The 9,931-nt window shown below is 37.4% G+C and overlaps 2 protein-coding genes across 5 annotated transcripts in view; both read right to left on the bottom strand.

Moving 5' to 3' along the window:
- The window catches only part of LOC132698082 (band 7 protein AGAP004871-like), a 31,836-nt gene extending 25,647 nt beyond the window's left edge, over nucleotides 1-6,189 (bottom strand). The window contains exons 1-3 of one of the 3 annotated variants that reach the window (XM_060663940.1): nucleotides 5,902-6,189; nucleotides 4,403-4,508; nucleotides 3,307-3,321 (exon numbers count right to left, since the gene is read on the bottom strand). In XM_060663940.1, the coding sequence (XP_060519923.1) occupies nucleotides 3,307-3,321; nucleotides 4,403-4,508; nucleotides 5,902-6,072 (292 nt within the window). In that variant the 5' untranslated portion in view covers nucleotides 6,073-6,189. The remainder of the gene's footprint in view (nucleotides 1-3,306; nucleotides 3,322-4,402; nucleotides 4,509-5,901) is intronic. The other 2 variants (XM_060663939.1, XM_060663941.1) reach the window with 2 other exon arrangements.
- Nucleotides 6,190-8,138: 1,949 nt separating this feature from the next.
- Nucleotides 8,139-9,650, bottom strand: LOC132698046 (uncharacterized). Of its 2 annotated transcripts, none has more exons than XM_060663884.1 (5): nucleotides 9,198-9,650; nucleotides 9,005-9,150; nucleotides 8,720-8,950; nucleotides 8,427-8,650; nucleotides 8,139-8,329 (listed from the first exon to the last, which is right to left on the bottom strand). In XM_060663884.1, exons 1-5 carry the CDS (start codon nucleotides 9,397-9,399, stop codon nucleotides 8,275-8,277), a joined length of 858 nt encoding a protein of 285 aa, XP_060519867.1. In that variant the 5' UTR covers nucleotides 9,400-9,650; the 3' UTR covers nucleotides 8,139-8,274. The 2 variants fall into 2 exon arrangements, with proteins under 2 accessions (XP_060519867.1, XP_060519866.1); XM_060663883.1 differs by having other exon boundaries at nucleotides 8,381-8,650; nucleotides 9,198-9,648.
- Nucleotides 9,651-9,931: the final 281 nt, after the last annotated feature.

Raw genomic sequence — 9,931 nt, forward strand, 5'->3', positions numbered from 1 at the left:
TAATTTCGTGAAAATCTGAACTTTTAGTTCTTATTTATTTTGAGGAAGAATGTGCTACGATATTTGGTGTTTGCACGGGGAACAAACCCAACGCAATCTAAAATTTGAGTAATTAAATAATGGTACCACGGTGATCACTAATCGACACACGACAAAATTTATACCATTTTATACCATATATATTTCAAAAACCTATATGACATTTGTACCCAGGAAATGAAACTACTGATGCACATTTAACTTTAAGCTGACGTATGAGTTATATCATATTTTTATATATTTTTTATAAATTGCTAGCTTTTTGAGGTATCTCAAAACACTAGTTTACAAAAAAAAGTCTTCATCATAAAACAGAAAACAGACATCAAGATCTATACCAGTGTAATTAATAAAAATGTTGAATCATAATCGCCTCACCTTACAGATTTTTTTCTTTTGTTTATATTACATACCACAGTATTTTATTATAAGCGTCCGTTACTGAAGCGAATTAATGGTTAGAAGTAGTTATGTGTCATTTTATAGGGTTTGAACTTTGAACAATTTTTAATCGCTTTCGTCTTCTCTTTTATTGATACTATCTTATTGTATTGTATATGGAATACAGCAGAATAAATGTATTATTATTATTATTATTATTATTATTATTATTATTATGGAGGAATGCTTGAGGAAGCAACGCATTCATCGGGTGTGCGGCCATAGAGATATACTTACTGAGTGTGATTAGACAAGTATGAAGAAACCAAGTTAACAATATAGCCCATGAACGGCTTGGATTCTCAAACATACATGAAAAAGTATTACAAACTGTTTACCCAAAGGACAGTCATGGATCAGAAAGGTCGAGATTCAATCTGAACCGTTGCAAATATGAATTTCATTGTTTTAAGAGCTTCTTCCGCCTCATATTCGGAAAAGTTCTCTCTATTTATTAATACGATACGCATGCATGTCATTAAAGTTTTGAACTTTCAGATTCACGTGGCCTTTGATGAAGCCTGCCAAACGGGCTGTTATGGTGTATGGTGTATGTCGTCATTTTTATCTCCACAAAACGATGCACGCACAATCCTAAACTTCAAATCTTAATAATTAAAAAAATCGTAAAAACTTTAAAGCACACATTCGTTTCCTTAAAAAAAGCAGCGCCCTGTGTAATGCAATGGGAGGCAACGTCAAAAGTCCGACGATGCGGTCATTTATAATAACTAACGAGTAAAGCGACAGTCTAATCTCAATTCTTATTAAATAAATCAATAAAAGGAAAAATTCAACGGCGACTACGCATCAATAATGCAGCCGGATGATTCCGGTGTGGTTGCCATAAACGAAGGTTCGGTTATTATTTAAAAACAATTATCCCTCCCAAGCCTGGCGGTCTAATCGGAAACGAATACGTTCGAAGCTCGTCGAGTTAAGTAAATTAATAGGGACAGAGTTGGGCAATTGTCTGTTACCCCTTTGCCGTCGAGTTAAATTGATTTTAATCGGGAACGAGGTGCAGTCACAAACTTCCAACCAGAAGCACAAGTCGTTCGTAAAATTGCATTTAGTCAAAGGAAGAGTGGCGGTAAAGAGTGTTTGTTGCCTGTCAATGAATGGTTGCCATGGTAACCCCGTAAAGTGGGAGGAAATAATTCCCGATCACACGCGTGGGCGATTATAATGTAACAACGTAAATAATTTCATAATTTTTTTATAAATAGTTAAATTAAAGAAAGTTGACTCACTTTTAGAGACAATGCAAACCACATCCGAAGACTGTGGCAGCGGGCGCTAGGCCCTTGAAACGGACTTTGGTCCTCTAAATTACAGTTTTTGAAAGTTCTGTTTTGCCTTATTGGTAAACACCATTTGGAAGAGAAACTGTCGCTGTTGTAGGGCTTCAACAAAAACCCAATATACTTCATTTTTTCATTTAAAGCGTTTCGCATTCGATTTTAATTCGTTAAGTCGTCGAAATTTAAAAAATGCGTGTCAACAATGCGTGGTAATCGTAAACAAATTCGACGTGAAATTTTTCAAAATTGATTTTAATAGCAAAAAATGTATCACTATTCTAATAAGCCTATTTTCAAAATGATTCGTTGCTATAATTTGAAGTCCCACTGTTAACAACAAAGAGAGCGTTTCGAATTAATTAAACGCGTAAATTAAATTTCGTTTGTCGTGCGATTTCGGTGGAAAAACGTAATTAATTTATATTATTACCGCTTCTACTATTTTAACGTTGGATAAACGAATTAGGTGGGTTATTGTAAATTTACCGCTCTCGTCACAACGAAACGCCACTAGCAATGGACGTTGGTATAAACATAGAACGCGTTTGTCAGATATTTTACAAATATACAATATGTTCGAGTAAGGCGGAACAATGTGGGAAACGTTTTTGTTATTAAGTTTCAGAAAAGAAAATTAATTTCTTCCATAAGTTTTTCTCAAAACGCGAATTTTACTCATCCAAATGCCAAATAATACAACAAGTTTTACAAACTCGTTTTTATGACCTTTTTGCTCCCGTCTATAAAATAACTAATTACACACCGATCTAGCGTGCGGGAAGCGTCACTTTACCACGTCAGTTTTGTTTCCCACGGATCCGGAATTTTGACGTTTGTCATTTCTGACAGTCTGTCATGTCATGTGATGTCAGTGAATGTAAAATGTACACAAAAACTAATACACGGAAAAATGTTATGCAATGCTACGTGCTATAAGCTACAATTAAAATGTAGTGGATTAGTTGGTAAGTCAAGTGACATTTATAATTTAACTAAGCTAAAGAACTTTAGTTCTTTTTCTTTGCATAATATACTATAGTTGACGAACTATCCTGATAAGTATTTTGTAATATTAACCGTGTGTTCCATGGAACGATATTCTTTTTTTTTGTCTGCCAGAACAACCTTACAAAAATTCCAGGAAATTTTTAAGTAAATAGTCAGGAACGTATTACGTTACGTATTAAGTTGGTTTCAAGGTGGGTGTTTTACTCATGACTGAAGTTCACATTTCGTGACAAAATTACTACTGGGAAAAATATTTCATATGTTACATTTTTGCAAGCACGGAGGGGGATTATATAACAAATAACAAATACTCTGGTGAGTATGTCAATTTTATAACAACACCGTAACGTTCGCTTACCGTTGCGACAAACTAACTAGTAACAATCGATTTTCATTGGAAATAATATCGGTTTTTAAGAGCCCCTCGCTTTTGAATTATTAATGACGTCGCCGTTAAAAATTCAGAACGACGATTCTCGGATTTTACTGGCTACCGATTCCTTGTGGGACTTACCATGGGCGGGGCCTCCTGCAACAAACAACGCACGTTTCAGAAAAACCCGAAAAATGAACAAGAATAACAAAATTAATGGTAAAAACTCAAAAAAGGGGGACTAGTGAAGTATAGAAACCAGTTAATTATCCTAGATCACTTAACCTTCACCCGACCGAAAGCGGGGACAAATTGACCCAAGATTTACATTTTTCTTTTTAAACTTTTAAAATAACTTTTTCAATTTTTTTGCCTAAAATAGTCTGTTAAAACATAAGCAACAACAGCCAAAACAAAAATTGCTATTCAACAATCAAAGAGCGAAAGAATTTGTAAAAAAACATAATGACATTTACGAAGGCAAATTAATTAGTCTAGCGCGCTATCTGCACAATATTAATTTTATATGGAAGATTTAGAGAAGCGAAAGAAAGCCCAGCTAATCCGTGGTCTCTCACAAATAATTCTTTAGCAAGACGTGTTTAGACATGAAGACGATGTTTCTACAAGAACGGAGAGAAAAAGTCAAAATAAACTTGGCTAGCAAAGTTACATTTTTTTCACCGATCTATGTTCTCCCTTGAATGAATTAAATATAAAAGTACAAGGCGATAATAAAACAGTCATTATAATATTTGACTTAATCAAAACGTGCAAGTCAAATTACAAATTTTCTTTCAAATTCATATAAATACAGTGAGAATACAGAAAAAAATATGTCAATATCGCGAAAAGCCAAATAAAGAGTCTAACGAAATAATTTTCAATGGTAATTCAATCCCTAAAGATTGTCGCAGTGTAAAGACTTTGAACAAAGTTTAAAATGTATTTTATATCCTTTTTTTTCAAAGAAACTTCCACAGGATACTGTTATACTTTTTACAAAACTTCTGGATTCCTCCTGCGTCGGTTTTTGCTGACGCTTCGCCATTGCGGGCTTCTTCAGAGCTTGACTGAAACTGAGTTTCAGGTTCAGTTTCAGTCAAACTCTGAAGAAGCCAACAGGATGATTGACGAAACGTCAGCAATTTCGACTCAGCCAAAACCGACGCAGGAGGATTCCAGAAGTTTTGTAAAAAGTATTTTATATCATGATACAAAATTAAATAAAACTAACCTCCAAATACGTGCTTCGTAAAATCTTCCGTGCTCGTGTTGTGGCCGTTGATTATGGCGGTCGACATGTTGTCTACGGGTGATACACGTACGTCTGACTGCGCCACCTGTAAACGAAGCGGCTTAAACCAAGAAGATGTCGAGAAACTCGGCAAAGATAAAAAGAGCAACCGGAGACATTGCCGTTTCAATGGCACTCCGTGGCACCCCGTGGCGACAGATAAAAAGAAAACTAAACTAAGACGGAAGATTTTAATATGAGGCAGAAAAGGTAATATTAGGCGAACGTTAGGTTATTAATTAATATTATTTATTTTTAAAAAACTCATCAAATCAACATAACAAAATGTCATAAATATGCAAGATGCGATGTTGTTTTAGTAAAAAATTATAATTTCTCGTCCCCTTTGTAAAAGCACGAAAAAGTGGAAAGGTAAATTTTAACCGTGTCCTGTCGATTCTCAAAAAATAAGAGATAAGATTTTTATTTTCTTATAAATTTTACTTCTGCGAAGACGGCGGCACTTTTAAAAATATATTTGTGGGCCTGAAATAACGGACCCTGTTAGAAGTTTGTTGTTGATGAAATTCCGGCTATTTTTGGTTTGATATAAACAACGTAAAAGGCGCGTACTGTCATTTCAATTAATTAACCCGAACACTGGACGGCCGGCGTGCGGAATGCAAACCGCCTCATTTTAATAAGCGCATTGTCACATTTCACAATTTTATGCGACGACCGCACAAAAGCCAAAAATTACTTATCGAATTAAAGCTCGCGGTTTTTGAAAACGCTAGGTTTTCCAAAAAGCTATTACTTTAACAAGTTTTTTTTTTAATATATAAGGAATAGGAAAACTATATATATGCCATTTAAAATTGAAACGTTACAGTCGTTGTATTGCATCGCAACACGAATGAAACGTTTTTCGCAAACAACCGAGGCACTTGTTGCCAGTTTAAATATAGATTCCCTCGAGCGATAAAATCTTTCGAGACCAAGATTGGAGGCGTCTGCATGTCGGTTGGTCGAAACGTTTTTTTTTTCTAACGAAAACGAAGAATGTTTTCGACACAATCTCCAAATTTTTCAAATCGAGACCCGTTTCCAGGTGGGAAAGAAAATTCTTCGCCAGTGGTTTTTCCCGAATCGTGAATTTTTTATGGTACCTAATCTATAATTGGACATAGCGACAGACCGATCGAGGGCAGAGTAATTGGAACCAACCAAAACGAACCAAACACTTTGGTGTAGAAAAGAGCAAAATTTAAAATGTTTGTCACATTCTTTGTCATTTAAGATACCCTTTCAAATAATTCTTGGATAGTTAGTAGTGCAATTTTGGCAAAAAAAAGGTTGCAATGTTTTAAATGCATTCCGCATATACAACTTTTACTCAGTATTTGTAAATTCGGAACTACACCATCGAACGGTATACCCCGTATATTAGGCGAGCGCCCCGTCAAGGCCCTCTCGGATACACACATACACCGACTTACTTTGTTAGCAGCAGAATCAAACAGCCTGCGGAGTTCGAGAATCGTGACGTCGAACCATCGACACGGGTACCGGGATCGCGTGCTCGTCGCCCCGAATGAAAAACGTAAACGCAAACCGTACGGCATCAAGTGGGCCGTGCACGGAAGAGCGGCGCGCAGGCGGCCGCGCATTCAAAACAAACGCCGTCCGAATCGGGAACGACACGTGGCGCGCCGATCCCAACTATTAGGCGTTATTTTGCGATTCAAATCTGCTCGACAAATTAAGAAACGTCGGCCGCTCGTCAAAGGTTTCAGCATTAAATCCGATCGATGTCAGCGTTTTCGAAAAGCGTGACGTGTCCCATAGACTCAAAATCGAAAATGTCCATTACTCATTTAACGTTTAAAACGGATCGTTTTCCTTTCTATTTCGGCTCGTCGTTGGGGTGTACAAATTTCGTGACGGCGCGGCGCTTGTATTCCCCGTTACCATCGCTACTATTATTTTTAGCTTTTAAACGGTATGGATCGGCAGTAATCACCTGAATTTTCCCAAAGCAATTACGTCGATTCCGGAGTCCGTTTTTTATCGTCCACTTAGATTGACAGAGTTTTTTTCCAATCGCTTATGATTAGTTTGCGTCGGCAAAATCAATTCGATACCTTGCCGCAATTACGCGCCCTTTTATTGCGACGCTTAAGCACGACGCATTTGGTCGTTCGTGTTCTGTGACTGCCATCGATGTCACAGAATAAACTTCGAGCATAAAAAAACTGGTTGCGAATTTGTTAACAAGTTCAAATCCTACCCGTTCGGTCTATTATTAGCTCAGACTCGATCAGAATCGTCGTCATAACGTCATTAATGTAATGCGTATGTACATCACGTATTACATCTTCATTGCATTACGTTATGAAAATAATTCTGCATATACGTAATGCGACTTTGTATTGAACGTAACGTCGGCAAATGACGAATTCTTATTTAAACGAGAGGAAAAATAAAGAAAAAAAACGCCGGTGCATAAATATTGTTCTGCATTAACGTCGACACCTATCGGAGAGCTGTGCAAGCAACCACAGTGTTTTGTTTTGTTTGCTAATTATTATGGGATTTTCATTCGTTATACCTACCCAAATGTGGTACGCTTTCATTAAATGAATTATTCGCGTATTGAAAAAACCTGATAAGTACGCGGCTTCGCAACATTATCAGTTTGCATTCGGGTAAAAGATTGTCAAGTTTTCTAGTATTCTTGACTTTGATATTCATTTGGCCTTGCACGCCTCCTAAAAGCTGGATAGTCTCGGATGGCCCGTCTTGGTAGCGGTGGGGTGGTCGGCTTTTTAGTATCCACCGTTTTTCGTAAGCTGAGAACAAATGCCTGTCATTGTATTGTATACGCGTTGATGCGAGACCAAATTAAAAATAACCTCGTCGGGAAGTTGCTAGTGAGCGAGTGTCCTTGCCAAACTTGCTCACATTTTGGAAAAACAATAAGAAGAAGAAGTGTTCTGAGTCGAAACTAACCAAATTATAGAAAGATTCTGTGGGTAGCATTCTAGTTTTTCAACATTTAAGACTTGTTTTCGGTAAAATTGTTATTGTGTTCGATATTAGTGAACAGATAGTGTCTTTTAGTGATATAACTCCCGCAGTTTCGCTGTTTTCCCTATACGCGCCTGTAACCAGGTGGGATGGACCCCAATATCGGCGGCGAAAGCGAGGAGCCGCGTTTTTTATAAAATTGATTAAAAAACTTTTATTATTGACGAGTGCTAGTGAATGGGTTGGTCACTGACCAACACGAATTGTTAACGTTAAAACATGCTGTAAATCGTTAACCCCTCACGTTTAAATATTGAACTGTAGTTGTAACTGGCCAAATTATCTTGGCCGACAGACCAATAGAAATAAAGAAGACAAGAAGAACCAAATTATACAAAAATTATGCTCCAAAATTGTGTAATACTTACTAGCATATAACTACTAAAGAAATAGCTTAAAAGTTAAGAAGCAACTGTGCATACGCGAGATTTAACACGATTTAATGATTGATTTAACCAATGACCTTGCGGCACTCGAAACCCGACATGGCCGGTGACAGATTGTGCTTAGTCTCGTTACACGTTAAGTGATCGACGTTTAGAAAAAAATGATGTAAAGTGAAGGTTCGTGAGTTAAATGTAGCCGAAAATAATTGACTTTTCCAGGAACATAGCATATGATCACTAGCTATAGGTTGGTAATAAAAGTGACTCCACAATAAGATTGTTTATTTGTATACTGCCATAATAATTACATTTTAAATCTATTTCTAAAATAAAACAATTCAAGACAAGTAATTTATCAGATTCAAAATCCCCGGTAGGTGGTGTAGCTGTGGGGACTCAGCAACAGAGGAAAGTGGTAGCTATCGCTGTAGGAGCAGCTATCGAAAACAACCTAAAAATTGACGTGCGCATTACAAAAACAATGCACGCTGCGGGACCTAACCTCGATAAACGGATATAGGCTCTCTTGCTTTTTCGACTCAAAGTACCTGTCGACGTCGTAATGGAGCTTGTAACGACCAGTACTGAAGTCCGCCCGACTGATGAATTGCCCGACCCGCCCCTGAGTGTTGGTCAACCCCTCGTTAATGTACGTCCAGCGTCCTTCGATCAACTTGTACAAACTGACAGAAAGACCCACCACAGGACTGCCACGGGTGGTGTCCACTACATGAGTGGAAATGGGCGTCTTATCTGTAGCACTTGAATCTTGCTAAAATAAATGAAATATGCAGCCCAGTGGGTTTGTCTGCTCTCACTATCACATAACTAATAAACTTACCTTCTGGAATGTAGACGTTTCTTTAAATTGACTTGAGTCAACTTCATTTTCATCCTCGTCCTCATCGTTTGGTTCATGTTGATCGTCTTGTTCCAAACCGATATCTCCATCTGAGTACTCTATAAACTGGGTTTCCCCGTCTTCACTCTCTTCCTGCAGCATGCTGACCTCGTTCATAAAAACAGTTTCCACCTCATCGGATTCCATGCGTTGCCTCTGGCCTGCTTTATTCTGCAAAATTTAAAAATCACTCACGATTGCACAACAGTAGTGCTGAAGGCTAACTTTTCGCGTTGAATGGGATTGGGCAGCTTTTTGGTGTCGAATCGTGCAAGTGTGTTTCAACAGGCTAAGTCTGTGAGCGTGTAAAGTTTTCTCACAGTAGGTGCAATAGGCCCTGGTAGGTTCCCCTTCAACACCCCTAAGCCATCCTAAGAAAACACTTTGAAAAAATTGGTTTACATTACTCAAAGACAACCTTTAAAATCTGGCATTTGCTCCCATGCCGGTCTGTATGTTTGTTTGTAGTATCGGCTTCTAACTGCCGATTGGTTCGAGAACGAGGGCGGCGGCGTATTTCTGTGTATTTTTATCAATTGCAAAGGGATCACGCCGAGTTCCTCGCCTTCTTCGTGGTTTTCGTCGTCTGTGTTCTGCTTATGTTCACTTTCGCTGTCCATTTGAAAGGTTTTAAAACCGCCAACACAAAAAATTACCAGAAACTTTCCGAAAATTACTAAACAAATTCAATATGGGACGGGGAAAGCAGAGAAAAACTGAAACTTTAATTTTAGACGGCCGGGATTGTTATTCTTTGAAAATGCAGTGCATCGTTAAAGGAAACTCCTAATTTTTCGTACAATTCGTTATGGCGTTACTAAAAGAAGTCTTACTGGGTACATTATTAGGCAATCCGAATTTATTAAATTTTTATCTGTGGTTTCTAAATGACATCCAGCTGCACGGCGTTGCCACCTGACAGGTAAAATTATTTTAAAATATACAGTAATAAAATTTACGTCCTCTTAGTTTTTCTATTTCCTTTTTGAATTTGGCTTGGCAATAGCAAATTTTTAAAGTTAATACAGAAAAATTCGTAAATTATCAAGGCAAAAAATATAAAGATCATAAGACAAATTTTCGTTCTGAAAACCAAACATAAACTTAAATCGTATAGAATTATTATTATTTTTGGCGCTAGTTTCATATAAC

Source organism: Cylas formicarius, unplaced genomic scaffold, assembly GCF_029955315.1.
Source record: "Cylas formicarius isolate icCylForm1 unplaced genomic scaffold, icCylForm1.1 PGA_scaffold_2__14_contigs__length_35257938, whole genome shotgun sequence".
NCBI classification, from domain to species: Eukaryota; Metazoa; Arthropoda; class Insecta; order Coleoptera; family Brentidae; genus Cylas; species Cylas formicarius.